General features: G+C 50.0%; 1 protein-coding gene and 1 pseudogene across 4 annotated transcripts; both read right to left on the bottom strand.

Annotated features, from left to right (window-relative positions):
• Positions 1-518: 518 nt before the first annotated feature.
• Positions 519-3,734, bottom strand: LOC124093043 (ribonucleoside-diphosphate reductase subunit M2-like; annotated as a pseudogene).
• Positions 3,735-9,317: 5,583 nt separating this feature from the next.
• Positions 9,318-19,760, bottom strand: Slc29a2 (solute carrier family 29 member 2). 4 transcript variants are annotated; one of them, XM_046445171.2, is made up of 12 exons: positions 18,311-19,760; positions 17,983-18,064; positions 16,519-16,679; positions 16,197-16,336; positions 15,697-15,831; positions 14,880-14,977; positions 14,603-14,687; positions 13,546-13,688; positions 13,186-13,291; positions 13,015-13,100; positions 11,484-11,683; positions 9,318-10,853 (listed from the first exon to the last, which is right to left on the bottom strand). In XM_046445171.2, exons 1-12 carry the CDS (start codon positions 18,337-18,339, stop codon positions 10,742-10,744), a joined length of 1,377 nt encoding a protein of 458 aa, XP_046301127.1. In that variant the 5' UTR covers positions 18,340-19,760; the 3' UTR covers positions 9,318-10,741. The 4 variants fall into 4 exon arrangements, with proteins under 4 accessions (XP_046301127.1, XP_058435446.1, XP_058435445.1 ...); XM_058579463.1 differs by lacking the exon at positions 18,311-19,760 and adding an exon at positions 12,735-12,796 and having other exon boundaries at positions 17,983-18,304; XM_058579462.1 differs by lacking the exon at positions 18,311-19,760 and having other exon boundaries at positions 17,983-18,304.
• Between the last annotated feature and the right edge of the window lie 2,839 nt (positions 19,761-22,599).

The following is a 22,599-nucleotide window of genomic DNA, read 5'->3' as shown; positions in this document are numbered from 1 at the left end:
AGTAGAGGCATCAGCCACCTCTCTCGCTTCCCTACAAAGGCAAATAATATCTCTTGCCCAAGTCTCATTGCAGAACCATCAAGCTCTAGATCTTTTGACACAGATAAAGGGGGAATCTGTCTGTTCCTGAAAGAAGAATGCTGCTATTATATCAATGAAACTGGATTGGTGAAGAGAATGTTGACACCGTCCGTCGTTTGGGTGAAAGGCTTAAACAGCAACCATCAAATGACCCCTGGCCAGGCTGGCTAAACTCAACCCTCATTGGGTGGCTGACTCCCATTCTCACTCCTATATTAGTAATAGGACTTCTGTTAATGATTTCTCCCTGCCTCCTCAGGTTCGCTCGAAAGCACGTGAGTGAAATTGCCAGAGTGACCTACAACCAGATGCTCCTACACCCCTATGGTCACCTCCCCACTGAACCTACACCCGAGCCACTCCCCCCAACGATGCCCCAAATCAAGCAGGAAGTAGCTAGATGAAATTCGCCACCCTGTATCACCAAAAAGGCTGGAATGTTAGGTTGGTGGTGGTGACTTGGTGGGTACTTAGAACAAAGAAGCCGCGTGGGAAAAGAACATCAATCAGATGCCGGCAGAAATGCCTGTCAATCAGCCAGATCTCCTGACTAATGCCTGTCAATCAGCAGGACCCCCTGGCCAATCCTGGAGTTCAGCCAGCTCCCCTGACTAACTCCAAAGGGACAAGGGACCCTAAAAACACCTTTTCCTGTCCCAAGCCCTTCCCTTCCTGCTGTAAGCCCCATAAAAGTCCAGTCCGGTCGAGCTTCCACGCGGTTTCTCCTCAGACCCTTCCCCTGTCCCCTCTGTGGGTCTGATCGAGTTCTGCCTGGGAGTGATATCTCAATAAAGCCTCATTCAGTGGCTTTTTAAAATCTGCCTCCTTTGGTCACTGCCCGCCTCGCCTGATCTGACAGTAGCTACACAGCTTTTTAGGTGCCATTGTGGACAATGGCATAACTGGTTGATTCATTTTAGCTGATTTTTAATTTTTATTTTCATTTTTTTGCGGAGGATGATAAGGGAGAAAAAAAAAAGTCAGCCAAATAAGAACACATCTTCTCTTCATTTAGAAGTCAACATTCAAGGTAAAAGAATTCTCTATTAGATTGGACATCACTCCCATGCTCTGATGCTCGCCTACTCTCAAAGAAGTTATTCTTCCCTTCCAGTGAATTATTCTCCATAAAGTCGACTATATTTTCTACTCTGAAAACCTTGTGAAAGCTCAACTCCAGCATGAGCCTGTCTACCACGAATTTAATGTACTGCTTCATCAAAGTGCAGTTCATCCCAGTGAGCTTCACAGCCAAGGCCACCGTGAGGAACTCCTGTTCTATCCTCACAGCATTGATGATTATTGCTTTTGCTCTCTGCTCTGATGGTTTGTGTAACAGGTGTTTAAACATTCAGCAGGCAAAGCCACAGTGTAAACCCTTGATTCTGATAATAAGTTCATTGGAAAATGTGAGACCAGAATATTGACACAAAAAAACCAGAAAAGAAGATTCCTTCTGCAGTGGCAAAGGCTAAAACATGTTCTCGTAGGTAGCCTCTTTGTCCCCAATCCAACTCAAGGCCCAATCTGCTTTCCTCTTCACACAAGGCATCCTTTTGATAGCATTGGAGAGAAATTCCCTTTCTTTAGAATCTTTAGGGCTGGGGATGTGGCTCAAGCGGTGGCGCGCTCACCTGGCATGCGTGCGGCCCGGGTTCGATCCTCAGCACCACATGTAAGGGTAAAAGAAATTGAAGTTAAAGCATAAAAGTTAAAGGGTAAAAGACCGGGTGTTGTAAAGTTTCTAAGCTGCAAGGTCTGAGTTAAAATGTAAAGGATTAGGTATTGTTAGGTTTCTATGCTACCTGCAAAACCTTAAATTTTTGTAGCTGTTGAGACAATGCTTGGAACTGCCCAGTAAATATTTCCCCTGACTATTGGTTGTTTAATAAGGGCTCTGTGTGGTCGCACGTAGGCATTGCAGGGCCTGGACCAATCAGTTTAAATGTAACCCCCTCCTTAGGAATTACCTATCACTCCAGCCTGACCTGTTCCCGCCAATGAATGAACCAATCATGTTTAGGAGTTGTTATTCAATTTTCCCGCGCCTCATGATGATTTGTTCTGATGTATACAAAGCCCTCTGCCCTCCCCAAAAAGTGTACTTAAGCAGTGCTCAGCCCCTGCTCGGGGCTCTGGCTGCTTTCCCTTCTTGAGTGGGCACGGAGCCCCAGCATGCTGGTTCAATAAATCCCCCTTCTGCCAATTGCATGAGTGGTCACTTGGTGGTCTCTTTCTCCGACGTTTCTCGGGACCCTTACACACATACAAACAAAGATGTTGTGTCCGCCGATAACTAAAAAATAAATATTAAAAAATTTTCTCTCTCTCACTCTCTCTTAAAAAAAAAAAAGAATCTTTAATGTAAGTGTCAATAAGGAGACTATACATTTTAGAATGCATGTTTTCCGTGGCAACTTGGAAGCCATAGAAACAGCACACTTCTGTAATTTGAACTTCTTGGCTAAATCATTCCACCAAATTTTCATTTGTTATGCCATCACTTGCTGCAAAGAAAGCCAGAACAAGCAATATAAAATATCGTTCCTCAGGGCTGTTTGTGGTGGCACATGAAAAACCAGCCTCTACCTCAGAGCAAAGTCTGTCCAAGGAAGGGGGCGTGACCCTTGTCCTTGGAAAGACCCACAGAGCACTCCTAGGCACATACCCACCCTGCTGAGTTGTTTATCTACAAATAACAGGGGAGATCTGCTGCGCCAGTTATCCCTGACCCAGGCTAGGTGAGGACACATAGCAACCCCCTAGCAACCACCAATCAGCATGAGACAGGGAAAATACTTGGGATGCCAGATGACCCTCTCAGTAGTTTATGGTGGTTGATAACATGTTGGGAAACCATGTAGTTCAGCATGTACTCCCCTCGTGGCCTAAACCAATCAGTTCAAACGAATCCCTCTCTTGTACTAACCAATTACCCCTACCTACCCAACTTGTTCCCGCCAGTGAATGTGCTAATCATGTTTTAGAGTTGTTTTATGATTTTCCCGGGGTGGGTGATGATTTGCTAAGAGATGCTATGATGTATGTGAAGTCCCTGCCTTCCCCAAAGAGTGTATAAAACTGCTACAAACCCTGGGCTCAGGGCCTCTCAGCGTCACCAGTTGCAATGTGCACGGAGGACCGAGCTAGCTCACAATAAACACCTCTTTGCTGCTTACATCGATCTTGGTCTCTGGTGGTCTTTTGGGGGTCCTGAATTCAAGCATAACACATACACATGTAATCCCAGTGGCTTGGGAGGCTGAGATGGGAGGATTGAGAATTCAAAGCCAGCCTCAGCAAAAAGTGAGGTGCTAAGTAATTCAGTGAGACGCTGTCTCTAAATAAAGTACAAAATAGGGCTGAGGATGTGGTTTAGTGGTCAAGTGCCCCTGAGTTCAATCCCAGTACCAAAAATAAATAAATAAATGTACCATATATATATATTTCCTCAGGCTTCAGGGCTTCCCAATGCTGAATGTCCTTGGAAAGATCCACCTCCTTGGCTGTCTGAAAGGAAGCCTCACTTTCTTGCATATCTGCCAAATATCATGGTATTCAATAGGAAAGATGATGTAAGGATGGCCTTAGGCCTTAGCCTCAGCAACTTCATTTTAAAACTCCATTTAAAAATAAACCTGCAGGGGCTGGGGATGTGGCTCAAGCGGTAGCGCACTCGCCTGGCATGCGTGCGGCCCGGGTTCGATCCTCAGCACCACATACAAACAAAGATGTTGTGTCCGCCGAAAACTAAAAAAAAAAATATATATATATATTAAAAATAAATAAATAGAACCTGCAGTCTCACGAGGCAAGCTGCAGAGCCCTCCAATATGTCAATCAGGCATAGCCTGATAAAAGCAAGTCACTTTCCACAACCCTGGTAAGAGTCAGAGTGAAGTCACATGTCATTTGTCATAATCCTGATAAGAGTCAGAAATCAGCAAACCACGTGTCCTAACTCTAAGAATGAAAGATGTTACTAAGAAACCTGGTAGAGGGGCTAGGGTTGTGGCTCAGTGGTAGAGCACTTGCCTAGCATGTGTGAGGCACTAGGTTCAATTCTCAGCACCACATATAAATAAATAAATAAATAACAAAGATCCATTGACAACTAAAAATATTTAAAAAGAAAAAGAAAAAAAAAGAAACCTGGTAACAGCTGATAGGGACCCAAACTGTGAACAGAAGCTCCCAAAATTTAATATAAATATTGGAGCAAATGAACAGACATTCAGCCAGCCAGCACTGATGCCCACATGCTGGAGGGCCTGATGAGGCCCTGGACTGACACCCCAACTCTTCTCATCTGCCTGATCCTCTGCACCATCCTCACTGCTCTCTAACTCTATAGCAGCCTCTTGACTCTGGTGAGGAAAGGACGTCTTTACGTCTCCTTACAACTGGCTCCTCAGCCAGTGGTCAACTCCACTCCAGGGGAAGCCTCTATTGGTTCCTGACCTGGTCACTGCAGTCTGAGTATGCATCTGCTGGACTTGAGACCCCTTAGGTCTTAAGACTTTAAATCTAGCTCTGAAGCTCAGCATTCAGAGGGAATGTCTGTAATGGGTCTGTCGTGATGAAGTGTGTTCACAGTGCTTAGAGTTAACTTAGAATGGTTTGCTTTGAGTTGATGATGTCTATTGCAGTGCCCAGCATTAAGGATTGCATTCCTTAGACTAAGAACCTATAGAGTGAAATTGTATTAGGTGATTCGAGTGAATAAAACATCGAAGGGGCAAAAGCGCGTGGAAATTCTTTATCTTTCCCCTCAACTGCAGATGTTGCACTTTGCCCATTGCAACAGATGACAAAGTGGCGGGTGTTCTCTCTCAGTAGTGGTCCATCCCCTACGCTGGGGGCAGGTACTTTAGTTAGGCTCCACGGGCTCCTTGGAAGATCCTCCTCGCAGTCTTGCTGGCCAGGACACCGGTCCCACTGAGGGCCGGGAACATGTCCTCCTTGTCTGCCAGGCTGAGCCCCTTCAGCAGCGAGAGCTGCAGCTGCTGCTGGTCTTCGGTGGTGGCAAGTGGGGTGCTGACCAAGAGCATGGTGGTGGCAGTGGCAGACATCGAGATGGCAGTGAACAAAGTGGCCAAGTGGAGCCCAGAGCCTCTTCTTCACTTTTGAGGATAGTTTTTATGGATATAAAATTCTTGGTTGATTTTTTTTTTTTTTTTGGCATTTTACTATATCAACTCACTGCCTTCTGAGTTTCATGGTTTCTGCTGGAAAATAATCTGTTACTTTTATTAATGAATGCTTGTATAAAAAGTTGCTTCTCTCTTTGTTTTGACTTTTGACAGTTTGCTTATAATGTGCTTGAGTGTGGATCTCTGTGTTTACCTCCTTGGTATTTGTTGAGCTTCTTGGATGTGTGGATTCATGTATTTTATCAAATTTGGGTAGTTCTGGCTATTATATTTTCAAATATTCCCTTTTTGGCTGGGGGGTAAACTGGGGATTGAACACGGGGGCACTGGGCCATTGAGCCACATCCCCAGCCCTATTTTATTTACAGACAGGGTCTCATTGAGTTGCTTAGTGCCTCGCTTTTGCTGAGGCTCGTTTTGAACTTTCGATCCTCCTGTCTCAGCCTCCTGAGCTGCTGGGTGATAGACCCAGCCTGATTTTCTCTTAAAATTGGGAGCCATCTCGCCACAAAGCCATGAAAAGATAATTTCAGCTTTACTATAAGCTACTGTAAATTCTGAACCTGCTTGGAATGCCTGCCTGTGCCTTGAACTCACCCATGCCTGGCTCTCTGACCAGATAGCAGCCCTCTCTAAACTTTAGTGACCCCTCACAAATCTTGGCCTTCCCTTGCCAGATAACGACCCTCTCTGAGGCTCTAATGACCTTCATAAATTCTGATGTCGGGGCCAGCAAAAATGTAAACTACCATTTGTGTTATGCTCGTCAGAGTTTTGTCATCTGTAACCCGCCTTTGTATAACTTTCTGGGCTATAAAGCAGGGCTGCAAGAAAGCTGTGGGGCTGTCTTGTTCCCGCGGTTTTTGTGGGGAGAGGCAGCCCGGCCGGTTGAAATAATAAGCTTGCTTTAATTTGATTTTAATTGGAGTCAGTGGTCTTTTCTTGTGTCCTGGTCCAACACTGGGATTTCAGGTGTGGCCCAATAGCTCTTACTCACTTTTTTAGCATTTCTTTGGAGGGATGGGCACTTACAGCCTATTCATATTTAGCCTTGTGGAACCAGTTTCCTCTTCTTAAAATGGGGATAGTAGTTGAAGGATATGGAAAATAAGTCCAAGGACATCTTCCCTAAGCTTTTGTCATTTAAAATCCCAGACCCAGGCGTAGTGGCACACTCCTGTAAGCCTGTAATCCCAGCAGCTCAGGAGGCTGAGGAAGGGATCATGAGTCCAAAGCCAACCTGAGCGCAAAAAGCAAGGCACTAAGCTATCAGTGAGACCCTGTCTCTAAATAAAGTACAAAAAAGGGTTGGGGATGAGGCTCAGTGGTTGAGTGCCCCTGAGTTCAATCCCCAGTACTCAAAAAATAAAGTCCCAGGCCTCAGCTAAAGTGCAGGAACACAAAAGGAACTCGACCTGACTGGCACCTGACCCCTCACCCTAAAGGGTCAGCTGACCCCAGTACAATAACCCCCAGGAAACTCCCTATTCACATTCCTGTCCCACCCTAATGGATCAGCAAGACCCCAATACAACAGACCCCAGGAATTGCCCTCCTGTCCCACCCTAAATGAAGCCTATATAAACCAGACCCTTGCTTCTGCCTGACGCCACTTTCTGCCCTGAAAATGAGACTCACAAGGTTCCACCAATTGACTCTGCAGCTGAATCTTGAATAAAGAAAAGCTTGAGGTTTGCTTCCCTTCTCCCAAATAAGATGTTGTTTCCAGCTAAAACTTAAAAAGAAATATTAAAAGAGAGAGAGAGAGAGAGAGAGAGAGAGAGAGAGAGAGAGAGAGAAACCCTGAGGAGAAAGAAAGAGCAGAACAGGATGCCAATTGGCTCCATCTTGATATCATGGCAACTCCAATGACTGCAAAGCAGGGCCCTGTTCTGTCATGCCAAAGATGGCCCCTGTGACCGGTTCCTTCTAATGTACCAGTGGCCTCAAGACCCATACCTCTCCCCTTCGCATTGTGGCTTCATTCTCCCAAGAGAGAGGAGGAGATTGGTTCCTCTCACCAGGAAAGCTGGACCAGGCTACCTCACAGGCTGCTGGCCAGCCAATGGGTGGCTTCTCTGGCTCAGAACTCACCCCTGGTCCAATCAGCTGAGAGAGGCCATTCTCATTCAAACCTGGGACAGAGACTGATGCCGGGAGGCCTGCTGGCAATGTGTAGCATGAGCAGAGCTGTGGTGTGAAATGCTTCTTGTGTAGATGAATTCTAACCAGGGCTCATAACAGAGCAACTTGAGGGTGAGGACTGCACTTCAATGTCTGAGTCCCTTCACTGAGTGGCTCCATCCCCTCCTCAGAGACCCCTCCAAGGATTTGCTGATGGAAACTGGCTGCTCTAAGGGAGTCTCAGGCTATTGGCAAAGCCATATCAGGACCTGGGAGGTGGCAATACCTGGGGACTCGACATCAGGAGAGGGACAAACAGGTGTAGCCCATCAGCCCAAAACTTAGAAGGAAAACTTGGGCTGGGTCTAGGGGAAAGAGGACGGGAAGATGGAATTCCAGGTTGTGAAGGATGCCTGTGGTGTGATTGTGCTCTTTCTGGGGCCCATCCTCCACTGCTCAGCCCTACCTTGGTCTTGGTCCAGGTGTTGGGTGACCTCTGTGGTTTTCATGGATCTGCCTGGCATGCCAGAGGGGGTTGCCTTCTTCCCTGCTTATCTCAGAGGGTACAGCTAAGCCTAGTACTCTTTACCAAAGACTCTGGGGACTCCAGCTCCTGTTTTCCCCGGGATCATGAGTCTGAGCTCTAGCTATGACCTCATTCCAGGATTCCACACTTGAGTATCAAATGTCCACTGCTTCTAAATAAAGGACTGAATTTGAACCCAGGACACCTGACCAGCCTATGTGTACTTAACCATGGGACTAAATGGCCTCTGTAGGGGCAGCTGCTCTCCTGTGTCCATCCTCCTCTCTGCAAGTTGCTGCTCAGGCCTCATCTCTGCCTCCCTGGGCTGCAGAAATAGCCTCAGCCAAGGACTGCAGGAATAGCCTCAGCCAAGGACTGCAGGAATAGCCTCAGACAAGGACTCTCCTTGTCCCTTTTCTGTGATTCACTGTCCACACGCAGCCACCGGGGAGTCGTTCCGGTAGAGGGCTTCAGGGTTGCTTTTCCTTGATTGAAATACGAAGTTCAGATGCTTTGACTTTGTACAAAAGGCCCTTCATCCTCTCTCCTAACCCTCCCTCACCCCCTAGGAACCATCATCAGAAGTCCCCACAGTGTACTCCATGCTCACGCCTCCCACCTAGCACCCCTGATGGAGGTGCCCCTACTCCACCTCAGTAACTCACCCCTCAGTGCCCAGCTGGAAAACACTGCCTCCAGAATGCTTGCCCTGACCTCTCAGGTGGGATCCATGGCTCCCTCTCCTGGACTCCTGTATCACATGCTCTCACAGGCCTTAATACAAATTACACTCTGTTTCCCATGGCCTTGGCAGTGGGGGCTGCATCCCCTGGATTCCAGGGTCTCCAGACCCAGGGCCTGGCCCAGGGCAGGTGTCTGTGAACAGTGGTCAGAGGAATGAACCCTCACTTGGGGTCTGGCCTGTGGTTTCTGGGCAGGTGCCCCATGCTGTCTCAGCACGTGATACATGGCAGGTGGGCAGGAAATGCTTGTTCTTTTCTGGGCTGGGCAGTTGGTGCAGACGTGTGAAGATGAAGCCAGCACTTCATTCTGAGAACTGGCTGTGTTGTCAAAGCCCTTTGGGGGCTGACTGCCTCTCTCAGGATACATTTCTAAGGAGAAGCCCTGGCCTGGCAGAGGATGCAGATGAGAGCCAGGGCTAATGGCAGGGGACAGCTGTCTGTCCAGCAGGTGCTCCTCTCAGGAGGAAAATACAGGGCTCCTGCTCCTTATAGGGCCAAACACCCTTGTCTGTCATGTGGCTCAGAGGAACCAAAACAGGGATGCATACCAACACCAATCCCTGTCCCTCTCAGGGCTTGTCATTTTACTTGTCAAGTAGGTACAATCATTCCCACCCCACTGAGCTCACTGCAGCCAACTGCACACAGAGCCAGCTGCACTTTGAAAATAAAGACTCCATGAGTGCATCATACAAATGAACAGGTTGTAATTAGACCCAGGAGCCCGGGGCAGAGGGAGAAACAGGGCAAAAGCCAGAGTATGTGCTTAGGGCTCCTGTCCCAAGTCCCTTGAGGAAAAGAAGCACGTGGTGGGCAGGAGGGACAGCACCTTCATGGAGGAGGGAGATGGGGGCTGTGTCCCAGCTCTACCATGGGCCGGTCACTTCCCCATGGGACTTGGTTTCCTCACCTGTACAGTAAGGGAGACATAGTCCCTGGCCAGTTCCTTCCAAGGGCTTTAATGAGGCTTAGTGAAGGAGTGGGTGTGGAAGAGCTCTTCACAATGGAAAGCCCACTGTATGCAAGCAGGCTAACTGCTCTTCTTGAAGCCAGGCCCGGTTGGGTTCTGGGAAGTGGGGATAGTAAATGTTGGCCAAGAAAAATACTGTATTAACTGGGCATGGTGGCGCAAACCTGTAATCCCAGCAACTTGGGAGCCTGAGGCAGGAGGACCCTCAGCAACTTAACAAGACCCTGTTTCAAAATAAAAAATAAAAACGGCTGGGGACGTAGTTCAATGATGTCTCTGAGTTTAATCCCCAGTACAAAACAAAAACACTGAGGACCAGGTACGGTGGCACCCACCTGTAATTCTAGTGGCTCGGGAGGCTGAGGCAGGAGGATTGTGAGTTCAAAGCCAGCCTCAGCAAAAAGCAAGGTGCTAAGCAACTCAGTGAGACCCTGTCTCTAAATAAATAAAATACAAAATAGGGCTGGGGATGTGGCTCAGTGGCTGAGTGCCCCTGAGTTCAATCCCTGGTACCAAAAAGAAAAAACAAAACAAAAACAACAACAACAAAAAACCACTGAGGCTCAGAGCCGGGTCCTTTGAGTACCCTCAGATCCTCACTCAGCACCTCTTCCTTCATGCTCCCTTCAACTTCCCTGGCACCTTTTGCCCTGCGTGGGAGAGAGGACTATTGGGTGGCTGGGGCCCAGGACAAGGAAGAGCCCCTGCTCTGGGTTGGCCCCACCTCCCACTTTGATTGGAGGTCCAGGCTGCATCAGCTGCACCTGCAGCCAGGCCTGCTGGCAGTTCTGCTCCGGGGTCAGCAGGTGTGAGTTCTTGATTAACAGATGCAGTCTTGATGGTGGGGGAGGACCTTGGTCTTCACCCTCTTTTCCTTGATTGCCATCTTCTCAATGTGGTCTTCTGTGTGTCTAGATGAAGTCCGTTCTCTGTGAGGTGTAGAATGATCGGTGGTGGATTCTTTCTTGCAGAACCCCAAGTAGCCAGCAGCCAGGGATGGAGAGTGGCTTCTGCTGCCTCCTGCACCTGCAGCCAAGAGCCTGCCCAGCAGAGGCCTGAGCCCAGCCTGTCATCCCTTCTGGGCTGGGTCTCAGCTCCCAGAGATGTGCTGAGAAGAGGGCTGCCAGGAGCCCTGACGGGCCTTTCAGAGCAGTGCCTTGAAGAGGAAGGAGAGGGAGGCTCCGCAGGAGAGTCCCAGGGCCAGGAAGAAGGTCATGAGGGCGCCAGCCACCTCCCTCTCATGTGGCAACACCTGCCTGGAACACAGAGGAATAGAAGCTCTTAGAAAATGCCAGGCCCAAACCCCGGAGTAGCCCTGTGGTTCCCCGCCTGCCCCTACACAAGACACCTGAATTCCAGTCTGTGTCTGACCCCATTCCTGTGTTTAGTTTCCCTATATGTAAAATAGGGCCACTGAACAGACACCTTTCAGGGCCTTTGGGTTCCAACATTATAGGATTCTAGATCTCATGGCCTTCCTTCTTGACAAAATGCCCACCAGCTTGTTCTCCATGTCACCTGACTCGCCTGAGATTCCCAACTCCCCTGCCCCTAGAGGAAACAGCCCATGAGCTTTGCTTTAGAAAAAAACCTTAGCTCCCTTTTAAATGAGAATCTCTGCACTAAATGGGCTCTAAGGAAGGACAGTCCAACCCATTTATTTATTTAAGGGGAAACTGAGGCCATCCCAGAGGCCCCAGAACCAGTGCCTAGGCTATGTAGGCAGGTACCTTCCAGCCAGAGGCCAGCTCAGCAGTGAAGGCCTGACCCACAGGGTGGCGCCAGTGAGGCGTGGACACAGCCAGCAGGCGGCCAGCTCCCTCCCTTGCAGCTGTCCCTCCTCAAAAAGCCAAGCCCCCTCCCCACCCCAGCACCTGCCCCCAGACCTAGGCGCCAGGCACATGGTGAGGGACACCAGGTAGCCATTGGAAACGGCGAAGAGCAGCATGAAGGTGATGAAGTAGGCGTCCTGAGGGAAGAGGATGGGCAGCCGGGCCCGCTCAGGCACGTGGCACAGCATGAAGAGTGGCACGAACAGGAAGCGCAGGCACACCAGCAGGGGCAGCAGCCGGCTGTCCTCATCTGGCTGTGGCACAGGCTCAGTGAGTGCTTCCCCAGGACACCCATGAGAGACCCATCAACCATCCCCCGAACTCCTCTGCCGTGACCTAGGACTGGGGCCTCTAAGGAACAAGGACTGGGCCACGGCCGCCCAGCAACCAGGACAGGCCTGGGGCTAGCCTTGGCCTCTCCCTAGCTCTAGTTTGGGCTTTCTCCAGGGAAGAATTGAAGAGGCCTTAGAAAGCATCCCTGGCTTCCAAACTTAGTTCCCCAGGGCATCCCTAGGGGTTCCATATGCTCCTTAGGGGCAGATGGCTTTCTTTTCCTTTAAATTTATTTTATTTTTAAAAAATTTTGAGTTGTAGATGGACACAATCCTTTTTTTTCTATTTTATTTTTATGTGCTGCTGAAGATCGAACCCAGTGCCTTACACACGTGCTAGGCAAGTGCTCTACCACTGAGCTATAGCCCTAGCCCTCTTTTCCTTTTAGTTTTTTAATTGGCACATAAAAGTTGCACATACTTATGGGGTACCATGTGATGTTTCAATTAGGTACACTTCTAGCATTCAAATTGGTGAGCATATCTGTCTCTTCAAGCATTTATCATTTCTTTTTTTTTAATTTTATTTATTTTTTAGTTATCGGCGGACACAACATCTTTGTTTGCATGTGGTGCTGAGGACTGAACCCGGGCCGCACACATGCCAGGTGAGCGCGCTACCGCTTGAGCCACATTCCCAGCCCCGCATTTATCATTTCTTGGTGGTAAAACCATTCAAAATCCTGTCTCCTAGCTTTTACAAAGTATATAGTACATTATCATCATCTATAGCCACCCCGCTGTGCAACAGAACCCCACAACATATTTTTCCTATCCAAATATAACTTAGTACTCAACATATGACCTCTTCCAGATGGGGTTTCTTAGTAGGATGGGAAGCTGGAGATCCGGGCCCATCCTGCCTGGATTGGACAGCAATGCTCTGCTGCATTTCTAATGTCTCTAAGGGAGATTTCACTTAGCACCTTGCTAGAAGCAATTTGGAAACAAGGAATCTTGTTCAACCCCTCACCAGGTATAGGAAACTCCACATGATATTCTCTGAACACGGAGGGCTGGGCCCTGGGCTGGACACTGTGGACACAGAGGTCAACTCTGGATGGCTTCCACTTTCGAGAAGCTCAGCCCAGGCTTGCATGTGCCAGAGGCCAAGCGCTTACTGCTGCTTGGCAGGCTCTTTCACTGCAGACCAACAGGACTACTAGAAAGTCACTTTTTGCAATTTCATGCCCTCTGGCCGCCCCCAACTGCTTCCTATAAATTGGCAGCTTGTCCAGCCCAGCTGTGCTCACCCACAGGAAGTATGAGGTCAAGCTCCGCCCCAGCCAGTCCATGACGTTGAAGAGCAGGAAGCAGCAGATAGGGTTGAAGAACTGACCTGGGGGAGACAAAGGGTGGCTCACCCTGGTCCCTGACTCTCCTCTCCTGTCTCCCCCTATCATTTTCTTTACCCCAACACTCACTCCATTTCCCAGGACTGGTGGAGCTGGTCACCATGGCTGTGATGGCAGGGAAGACCGACAGAGTGACTGTGAAGACCAACACAAGGCACAGCGCCGTCAGCCAGATCTGGGAGCCGGAGGCAGGGGTGTGAGCGGGCAGGGCAGCCCCGGCCCAACATGGCCCCAACCTTCTCACCCCAGCCCTGCCCGGGTGCAGGACACCAGGGGCCTGGCCCAGTTGTGTCCATGACCTGCCATGACCCTATGACAAGTGGGATATGAAGACCCCATTCTAGCCTAAGAGCATCTGGTGAGGACTGGAGAGGGTGTCCCACCCTTCTTCCCCAGGAGTGGTGGCTGGGGGACATCTCCCAGCTGTACCTTCTGGAAGACAATGAAGACTGAAGGTTTTTCTAGCTTCTGGGGCTCATCTAGCTCTGGTTCCAGCTCGGGCTCCTTCTCAGGGTCAAGATCTAGAGTCAGAGTTGCCACCTGGGGGCTGTTGGGAATCCCATTCTTCTCATCTGGGGCAAGAAGGGAGTGTGGGGTCATGTGATCTAGGTCTCCCAACAGTCAGCCCTGAAGGAGGAGGATTCCCAGCAGTTAAAACAAGTGACCCTTCTCCAGCCCAGGGTACCAGCAAAGGGAAGCAATGGTGTCAGTATGCCACCTGTTTATTAAGCCCATGTATGTGCCAGGCAACAAGTTAAGTGTCTCAGATGAGTTGTCCCATTGCCTGCCATTGTTTTGCAAATGAACAAACAGGCTGGAGGAGTGAAGTGGTTTGGTGACTTTTCTAAGGCCACTCGGCTTAGGTATTGTGAAGCCAGGATTCAGAGCTCGCCTGCAAGAAGCTCCGCTGCCTTCCCATTTTTGTTTTTGTTTTTGGTACTGGGGAGTGAACCCCGGAGCACTTTAGCACTGACTTATGTCCCCAACCTTTCTCTTGAGTCAGGGTCTCACTAAGTTGCTTAGGGCCTTGCTAAGTTGCTGAGGCTGGCCTTGAACTCAGCCTCTTCATTTTAAAGAGCAGACAACTGAGGCCCAAAGAGCAGCAAGGCATGACTTTAATTTCAGACTTCCCTTTGAGATCTTCCTGTGCTCACCCAAGGCTTTGGAGCAGGTCATGGTGGTGCACACCTACAATCCCAGCGGCTGGGGAGGGTGAGGCAGCAGGTTTCAAAGTTTGAGACCAGCCTCAGCAATGTAGCAAGACCCTGTCTCAAAGTAAAAGCAGGGCTGGGGATGTGTTCAGTAGTTAAGCACTGCTGGGGTCAATTTCTGGTACCAAAAATTGAAAAAAAAAAAAAAAAAGCGAGAGAGTACAAAAGGCTCCTAGGAGCCAGGTTTAGTTAGGGACAGCGTGGAACACTTCCAGCAGAGCTGGCTCATGCTTCCTCTGGGTATCCCACCTCCTCAGCGAGGTCCTGGGGCTTACCAGCCTGGAGGAGCTCAGCTTTGGTCTCTAGCTCGTGAGTTGGGGACCGTGAGGGCTTCTTGGCCAGGTAGTAGCGGGCAAACTCCTGCAGAAGGATGGAGAGTATCGGGACGGCTAGGTGAGGTGTTTGGATCCCTCCCCACACCACTGGCTTGGAGGCCAGGACACCCCAGTGACTGGACATGGGTCTCTTCTGCCTCCCCTGTGCTCTCCCAGAGCCTCACTCGGGGCTCTGAGATGCCCTGAGATGGGCCCTGGAACCCAATGGCAGACTCACCAGGTGTGGTAGGCTCAGGTAACACACGATGGACATGAGGATGCCCACACAGGGTGTGATGAAATATCCCAGGGCAGAGGTCTGGGCATCCACACCACCTGCAGAGGAGAAGGGGCTGGTTCTGCAGCTCCCATGTAGCCTCTAACTCCTGTCCTCCTTCCTAGAGTGCACTTCTCAGATGCCCAGCCTCTTCCCTTTTCCTTCACTGACTGAGTCTCATATGATGCCCCAGTCTGGCCCTTCATCCCTCTCTTTTCTCTACATGCCATTTAATATTTTATTAGTTGTTGATGGACCTTTGTTTTTATTTATTTATATGCGGTGCTGAGAATCAAACCCAGTGCCTCACACATGCTAGGCAAGCGCTCTACCACTGAGCCACAACCCTGGCCCTCTACATGCCATTTTTGTTGAGCATCTACTATGTGGCTTTCTCTTACTGCAGGCTCAGTACAATCTCAGCAGGAATTGTAATAATCATTTATGTGGGGAAATTATGGCAGAGAGGTTAAATGCCCCGTCCAATGTGCCCAGCTAGTAAAGGCTGAGATGGATTAAAGCTTGTATCTGTCTCAAACCTACGCCCTGTCCCTTAACCTCAATCTGCTGGCACATATCAGGGTTGACCCCAGGACCCCCTTCCTGGTCATTCTCCCTCACTGCAGAGCCCAAGGGTCTGGCTCCCAGGCCCAATCCCCACTTCTCCATTACTCCATCACCTCTGTCTCCACCAAAAATCCAGGCACCTTCTGCACACCCTCTGTGATCCCAAACCTCAGAGGCCACCCCACACCTCCAGCAATCCAAGTCCACTCACTGGCCATGGACATAAGCATGGCAAGGGCAGCGAAGATCCCAGCCAGGCCCTGGCCGCTGAGGAAGAGGGTGCTGTAGGTGGATGGCATGGTGCCCAGCTGCCCGAAGAGGCTTCCCTGCAGAACTGCACAAAAGGCTGAGGAGAGACAGGGACATGGCTGCCGCTCAATAAGGCAGCCTTAGGGGCTTCTTGGAGGAGGCCTTGGCAGAGCGCAGGGGGACTCTGGACTTGGCTGTACTGGGGTGAGCTGTCCTTGGGACTCTGGACATTTTGCTGCAACATCCCATTCATTCCTCTTCTGAAGCAACCACTGGCCTGTGGGGCTAGGTGCCAGGAGGCCAGCTCCAAGGTCACTGTGGGGCCTGGGACAAAGGGGTTTTCCTCTCCCTCTGGGCCTCAGTTTCCCCATTAGAGATCAGTGGTGCTGTCTTATCTTCTTGCATCTCTTGGGCCCTTTCTGTTACAGGGAGGAGGCAGGGGTGGGGGGCAGAAGTGCTCACAGTTGATGAACCAGACAGAGACCATGGTGATGGAGAAAAAGGGCCCAGGGCTCATGTCCACCTTCACCAACGCTGCTGTCAGGGCGAAGAGCAGCAGGATGCCCAGCAGGCTGCCCAGAATGCGTACCGCCTCAGGAATGCTACTCGGAAAGGGATAGAGAGCATCAGGTGGGCCCTGGCCAGGCAGGGGGTGATGGGCAAGAGGTGCTGCCAGGGGCAGGACAGTGGGGCTGGGAGGGCCAGGCAGGTGGAGCAGGGGAAGGATGGAAGGTCTTCCTGGGCCCAGATGATAGGTACTGCCTTGGCAGGAGATGGGTCTCACCACTGATACAGGAAGGAGTTGAGGAGTGTGAAGAGCAGCAGAGGCAGCTGGGACAGCAGCGTCACCCAGTTGTTGAAGTTGAAGGTGTCTGTGGGGCCAGTGTGGTTGGTGCTCAGGGTCCCAGCTGTGCTGTTGGCCCCTGCCAGCCGCCCCTGAAAGTACTGCCAGATGGGGAGGAGGAGTAAGGTTAGGCATCCCTAGTCTGTCCCTTTGCCTCCTCCCAGGTGTGTGATTGCTTGGCTAATGCTTTGGGGACTACTTGCCTTATCCCTGCATTGTCCCCAGCACCTGGAACACAGTGGAAACTCTATGGTTATGCCCTAAATTGAATGGCTGGCATATGGAACAGGGCCCAAGCACTAAGAACCCCCAGCTCAAGCCTCCACGCATCTCTGGATCACCCTGATCTTTAGTCTCTAGTCCCCCCACAGCAGTCTCTAGATTCATTCATTCCGTGGGTATTTACTGAGTATCTACAGAAGTCAGGCTCTGGCTTAGGTGCTGACCCACTGCTTTCTCCCTGGAACATATATCCTGTTACTTCTCTGCTTAAGCGCCATTTACCTTCTACCCACACCTTCGTATTATGTACAGGGTAAACCCCAAGAGTTTGGAACAATATTTAGGACCCTGCAATATCAGATCCCACCCTCCCTTTTGTGTCCCATCTCTCACTCCATCCCACTAAGCACCAGCACCCCAGGTTCTGGATCTTTCTCTGAATAGGCCCTTGTCTCTGTAAGGAATGCCCTCTTTCCTCCTGACCACTCCTCCATCCCCCAACTTTGCCTACCCCACACTCAACTTGTAAATCCTCTGTGTTCTCCCTCCCCTGAGAACCACAGCACTCTGATCCAAGCCTGGGAAGGCCCCTGTCACCTTACATTATTAATGGCTCTGACCCATCTTATTCTCAAGACCAGAGACTGATTCATCTTTGGGCCTCTGGGGTCCAGCACAGAGCACATCTGCAAAGTTACTGCACTGAATATAATAACCCAGGCTTAAAAAGAATGCAAAGTCCACACTTCCGCCTTCCTTTCAGAGAACCAACACTGAGGATAGACTCTCCCTCTGGTATGGTTTCTCTTTATTCCTAGTGGCTGGTCCACGTAGGAGCACATTAAATGTTTGCCTAATGTAATTAATTCTATTGTAAAGAAAATCAGAGGCTTGGATTACCCACTTTTGGAGTGACTGGACCAGAAATAACGACAGAGGAGGTGGGTGTGTAGCTCTTTTGCTGGTCCTAGACCCTCCCCCCGCCCCGAGCTGGTGGGCATTCCCCAAAGTTTGGACTTCTCAGCCATGAGAGAGGTATTTCCGTTCTCCGAGGCGCCGTGCTTCGGCGAGCCAATGGGCATAGTGAGGAGTTTAAGGCAGCATGGGGAAAAAGCGCTCGGTGAGCCTCAGTCCGGGGCGGCTGGAGGGATGGAGGGTGTTGTGGCCACCGGGCTGTCTCACCGGGATGGCGGTGATGAAGAAGTTCCAGGGAAGGAGGGTGCCCAGCCCCAGGATGAAGAAGCTGATCCCGACCAGGTGGTAGCTGTGGAGATCAGTGAGAAGGTCACCCCAAGGCCTCCTGCCTGGCCGCCTCCCCGCGCCTCCCAGGCCGTCCTCCGGAGAGCGTACTACAACCCCCATCACCCCCGCGCAGCAGCCGAGGGAGTCGGCTGATGGGAATTGTAGTCCAATCCATCTTCTACGAACCCCGGCGTGTCTAGGGGAGCGGGATTGTTCTGACGACCGCCACCCGGGCCCCAGGACACATGGCACAGGGTTCCCATCTCACCTGTCCTGCGGAGCGTCTCCTCGCGCCATGGCCTTGGCAACGGAATGCACCGGGATGGGAGCGCAGAGGGGAGGCTGCACCCGCTCCTATGCGGGGCCGGAGGCCGGAGGCCGCGGGGACTGGGGGCCGTTGTCCCCGAACCCGAGTGCGGGCTGCTGGAGGTGGGGTGGGAGCTCCAGGAGGATTTCCGCGGGTCTCAATCTCCACCGGCTCGGGCCTTAGCTCCGCCTCCGGGGCGGGGACAGAGGGTCGCACCACCTTCCTCCGCACCCCAAACCTTGGGCTCTTTGGGGGCGTTGTACCGAGTCCTACCTTAGGGTCTCCCTACCGGCCAGCCCACACCACCAGTGTGGCTTGGGGCAGCTGACCCGATGGGTGTCGCCGCCGCACCTCTCCGCAGCCCCCTGCCTTGCCCGCGGGCGTTGGTCCTGGATCCCTGCGTCTAGGGAGGGAAGGAGAGCGTCCCTCCCACTCCCCCGCGGAGAACTCTGCGGTCCCCCTGGACCGGACTTTTCTTCTCTTCGCCGGCTGCAATGCTGCAGAAGCCGCGTTCGCGCCCCCTAACGTTGGGGTGCACCCGGGGCGCCTCTGCAGAGCCCCGTCCCAGTGAAAGATCCACAGATCCCAAACCCGGAATGAACCACACGAGACACTGGCTGCAAAAAGCAGGAGGCGTTTATTCTCACACAGGCGCCTGCGGGTGCGCAGCGTAACCTCAGCCGGAGCTTCGGTGAACTGGCACACCGGGCTTTGGGGTACAGATCTTTTATAGGGAGCAGGTGGGTTAGTTCTTAGCTTAGCACAGCAACAGCCTTTCTATTGGTTCCTCTGAATCCAGCAGTTGGGTCACCTAGGGGGTAAACTTGTTTTTCAACTTTTTGTTCCCGGAAAAACCCTAAAATTGCATCCTGTCCTTTCAGTTCCTGTTTTTACCCTGTTTGCTCAAGTTTGGCCCCTCCGGGGTTATCTATATGGAACATCTTGTGGTGGCATTGTGCAAGACTTGAAATGCTACGTGCAGCTGGTGGGGTTTTGACATGGGGGTTGGGTAAGAGAACTTCTTGCAGCTTCAGGGCACGGGGGTTAGATTTCCTAATGTTGGGCCTGGGGCCCTGGGGTCCTTCACCAGGGCATAACTCGAGCTGGGCCAGCGCGCGGGAAAGCAGGAGCCTTCGCATGTCGCTTGTGGTCCTGGCAGGCTGCGCGGAGTTGGGTCCCCCCGGAGGCCGAGGAGCGGGCTGGATGCCCAAGCTGGCGGAACCCCCAGGCGGATCTGAAAGATAGGCAGACAGACTAGCCTTCTCCAGCAGGTGCCTAGGGAAGCACCCGGCCTTTGGGCCGAACAGCCGAGGTGCTGGCCCTGCTGGGGCGCCGGGGCGGGCTTCCAGGCCGAGGTGAGCTGAGCCGCGCTGGGAGCCGTGAGTGGTTCAGCAGAGGCTGGGAGAGAAGGGTGCCCCGGAAGTGAGCTCCCTCCCCGCGCGCTGTGTGCTTAAATACGTTGCCTTCAGCGGTCTACATCACATCTCATCAAAATGAAGATGCAGCCACACCCCGCTCTTGTTTTCGTGGGAAAACTTTGAAAAGATTCCAAACCATTGCAGTTTCGAAATTGGTTTGCTTGGTCTGTCTCATAATTTATGAATGGGTGTGGTTTCTCTGGGATGCTGGAGAAGCTAGAGGCTCTAAAGCACAGATTGTTTTCATAAGAAACGACATTTTGTAACCATCTCCAGATTACTTGTATTTTTCCTCCAGCCACCTGTGGATCTGTGGGGCAACCACTGTGTTTGTCGGGTTCACGGCTTTATTACTACCATCCTTCCCCCGCCCCCCCCCCTCGTGGCGTGGGATAAATGCTTGGTGACAAATAGATTGGATTGCAGTGTTCTGCAGGGGAGTTTAGGGAGACCGGGGACAGCATTGGATTACACTAAGAGAAAGTTACTCTCTTCAGTTTTCTTCCAAGCTTCCGAATATATCAAAGGGGAAAGTCTCAGTTCACGTTTTTTAGCACCCTCTAAATACTCCCACCACACAGGGACCTCAGGACCTGTCTTAACAATTCTATCTAAATACAAGTTAATAACTTTCATTTTCCTTATATTTATTCTTCTACTTATTTTAGGGCTGAAGTACTGATTTCCTATTTATGACAGTGATATAAAGTTTTCTTTGAAAAAAAATCAGTATATTTATGAAAAATGAATCCTTTAAAGAAAATAAGCGTGACTGCAGATGAGGACAGCTCTGCCCGAGTCTCGAAGGCAGGACGTGAAGAATGGAGTTTTGGGCAGCAGTGCATCTGTGAAGGGAGAGAACAGTCTGTACCAAGATTGGGCACAGGAGACGGCTGATGCATGCTGGGATATATGATAAGTGCCTTTGGATCAGTGCCTTTGGCTGGCGCGTGAGGAGGGAATAGAGCTTGTCCAAAACAGGCTGAAGGCTGAGCGTGGAACTGGGATTCCAGCTCACAGGCTCAGTCACGCTTGTCAAAAGCAATATTTTGTTACTATCCTGCAGTGAATTTGTGAACAGCAAAACCCACCCATGAAAGATTTTCACGTCAATATAATATCCCAAGTGTACAACAGAAGATAAATTTTAAAAAGCCTTTAGGAATAAAATAATATGTATGTGACGCTCAAGACACATGAAGCTGTCAAAACACGTGCCATAGAGGCATGTGCTGAAACCAGTAAAGATCACTAACTTGCTGATGGTGATGTGATATTCTTGAGTCTGGCGCCTTAGACCACTCGGCCATCCTGACAGCTGCAGTGTGATGTGATATTCTGCAATACTGACCAAGTCTTGGCAAAGTTCCAAGCAAAACAAAGAGCAGCTGTCCCTCTACAGAGATAGTAAGTAGCTGAGTTACTGGAAAATGTTGTGTATATTTAACCTTATAAATAATACATTGTGTCCATATGTCAACTGGACTTACAGTCCAGGCTCAGAAAATGATCAACATGGTTTTTTTTTTAAAAAAGAATATATTTTATTTTTAGTGCAGTTTTAGATTTACAGAATACATGAGCAGATACTACAGATTTCCATATATGCACCCCAACCTGCTTTCCTCTATAATTAATGTCTTGTGTTAATTGGATACTTTTGTTACAATTAATGAACCCATATCCATACAGTATTATTCACTAAAGTCTTCTTTCTTTGGGTTGCACTTTATGTGGGTTTGAGAAATGCATAGTGTCTTGGATCCACCATGACAGGGTCCTACAGAATAATTTAACCTTCCTAAAACCTCTTGTGTGTCACTTATTCATCACCCCTTCCTGCCATCCCCTGAGTACCTGGCAACCACTGCTCTTTTTATGTCTCTAAGTTTGGCCTTTCAAAATGTCATATAGTCGGAATCATATAGTATGTAGCCTTTCCAGACTGGCTTCTTTCACTTAAGGCTTCTCTGTCTTTTCTGGCTCAATATTTCGTTTCTCTGTATTACTAAATAATATTCCATTCTGTGGATTACTACAGTTTGTTTATCCACTCTCCTATTTCAGGACATCTTGGTTGCTTCCACTTCTTGGTCATCATAAATAAAACTGCTGTAAACATTTGTGTACAGGTGTGTGTGTGTGTGTGTGTGTGTGTGTGTGTGTGTGACAACATAAGTTTCCAACTCAATTGGGCAAATACCCAAGGGCACTGGGGCTACATCATATAGTAAGATGGTTTAGTTTTGTAAGAATCTGTCAAACTCTTCCAAAGTGGTTGTACCACTTTGTGTCCCCCCTAGCAATGAGACAGTTCTTGTCCCACATCCTCACAGGCTTTTAATGTTGTCTATGTTCTAGGTTTTAGCCATTTTAATAGGTGTGTAGTATTATCTTGTTTTATTGTAAGTGCAATTTTTATTTTTATACTGGGGATTGAAACCAGGGGTGCTTTACCACTGAGCCACATCCCAACCCTTTTTTACATTTTATTTAGAGACAAGGTCTCGCCGAGTTACTTAGGGTCTTCCTAATTTGCTGAGGCTGGCCTTGAACTCATGATCCTCCTGTCTCAGTCTCCAAGCCACTGGGATTACATGCATGCGCCACTGTACCTAGCTTATGTACATTTTTTATTAGTGCATTTTAATGGGTGTCATCATGGAATATTAGTACATGGGGATATAATGCCATTTCCATTACCTTCCTTTACCTTCACCTTTTCCTACCTTGATCCATTTACTCTTTAATAGTCTCTGTTACTTGCATGTCGTCTTTTCCCCATAGATTTCACATGGGGGGGGGGGGAGGAACATGCGATAGTGGTCTGAG

The sequence above is a fragment of the Marmota monax genome, unplaced genomic scaffold (assembly GCF_021218885.2).
Source record: "Marmota monax isolate L192 unplaced genomic scaffold, Marmota_monax_Labrador192_F-V1.1 WCK01_AAM20220418_F8-fsc00038, whole genome shotgun sequence".
Taxonomy (NCBI): Eukaryota; Metazoa; Chordata; class Mammalia; order Rodentia; family Sciuridae; genus Marmota; species Marmota monax.
Note: the sequence above shows the minus strand (reverse complement) of the source record. Positions and strands in the feature narration are given on the sequence as shown.

Excerpts from the sequence above, each read along its gene's own strand:
- Slc29a2 (XM_058579462.1), bottom strand. The coding sequence starts at position 18,162 with ATGGGGGTTGTAGTACGCTCTCCGGAGGACGGCCTGGGAGGCGCGGGG. Across the intron at positions 15,832-16,196 it reads CTCTGTCTGGTTCATCAACT|CCTTTTGTGCAGTTCTGCAG; the intron begins GTGAGCACTTCT and ends GTCTCTCCTCAG. Across the intron at positions 13,689-14,602 it reads AGCTGAGCTCCTCCAGGCTG|ATGAGAAGAATGGGATTCCC; the intron begins GTAAGCCCCAGG and ends TTCTTGCCCCAG.